Source organism: Cenococcum geophilum (genome assembly GCF_001692895.1).
Source record: "Cenococcum geophilum 1.58 unplaced genomic scaffold K441scaffold_2, whole genome shotgun sequence".
Classification (NCBI taxonomy): Eukaryota; Fungi; Ascomycota; class Dothideomycetes; order Gloniales; family Gloniaceae; genus Cenococcum; species Cenococcum geophilum.
The window spans coordinates 5,155,568-5,156,609 of record NW_027137560.1 but is presented as its reverse complement, the minus strand read 5'-3'; the positions used below and the strand labels follow the sequence as shown (position 1 = coordinate 5,156,609).

At 35.4% G+C, this 1,042-nt stretch overlaps 1 protein-coding gene across 1 annotated transcript; it reads right to left on the bottom strand.

Moving 5' to 3' along the window:
- Positions 1-214: 214 nt before the first annotated feature.
- On the bottom strand, positions 215-487 carry K441DRAFT_534220 (uncharacterized protein; the record flags this gene model as incomplete). Its single annotated transcript, XM_067642322.1, has 2 exons — positions 215-352; positions 380-487. Coding segments are annotated over 2 exons (246 nt in total), but the record flags the coding sequence as incomplete, so codon positions are not given.
- Between the last annotated feature and the right edge of the window lie 555 nt (positions 488-1,042).

The window sequence follows — 1,042 nt, the reverse complement described above, 5'->3', positions numbered from 1 at the left end:
TAGCTTTTCGCCTTTTTTTGCATTATCTACTCCTCTAGCAAACTAAGTAGGTTAGTCGTCGCCAGCTTTAGCGGAGACAATTAAACCAGCTAATATGTCTTTTAACAGTATTCTTATCACTACTTCTCTTATAGCACTTTATTCTATCCTTTACCTCCTTAACTAGTTTATCTAACGTCTCTACTAGCTTTCCGCCATATTCACTATATATAACCTATATATTGCCTCTCCTATAAAAACCATCCGGGTAGTAAATTACTATTTTCCCAGTTTTTATAAATAATCCTAGCTCTATTAAACTTATTAAGGAATCAGTTCCCAGATAAAGATATATAGCAATTACTATGGCCTTCTCCTAGCATCTAAGCCCCTATTAAACTTGCCTATAGAATTCTGGGTTACTAATATCTTGCTTAAAATTGGCATTGTAGTAATCCCGGCGCGGATTTAGAACCGTAATTAGGAGCAAGCTAAGGCGCTTCGTTACATCATTTTACTATTTAGGCGCTTTCCCCATTTCTATACTACCAGTAAGAAAAATAGATCCGCTAGTAAGAGGAGCTATATCTAGTGGTTAGTAAACAGAAAAGCCTAGGTGCATATCCTGCGTAGTAGACTTTATAGTAGTTAGGGTTATAGCCGGAGACTTAATAGTAATCTTAGTAGGACTTATAATAGTTGGGATAGTAGGCGTAGAGTCGGCGGAAAGTTTAGTAGGAGTTAAAATAACTAGGGCTATAGCTATAGATTTAGCCAAGATATTGGTTGGGGTTATAGCTAGAGACTTAGTAATAATCCTAGTAGGACTTATAATAGTTGGGATAATAGGCGTGCAGTCGGTAAAAAGTTCGGTAAAAGTTAAAACAACTAGGGCTATAGCTATAGATTTAGCTAAGATATTAGTTAGATTTATAGCGATAAACTAGAAGTGTAGGGATAGATTAACTTAGATACGGAATAAAAGCCTTGCCTATTAGTCCTATATAAAGAAAATAGTGGGTGATTTTATATTTTCTAGGTGGGTGCTATTGTTATTTTATAG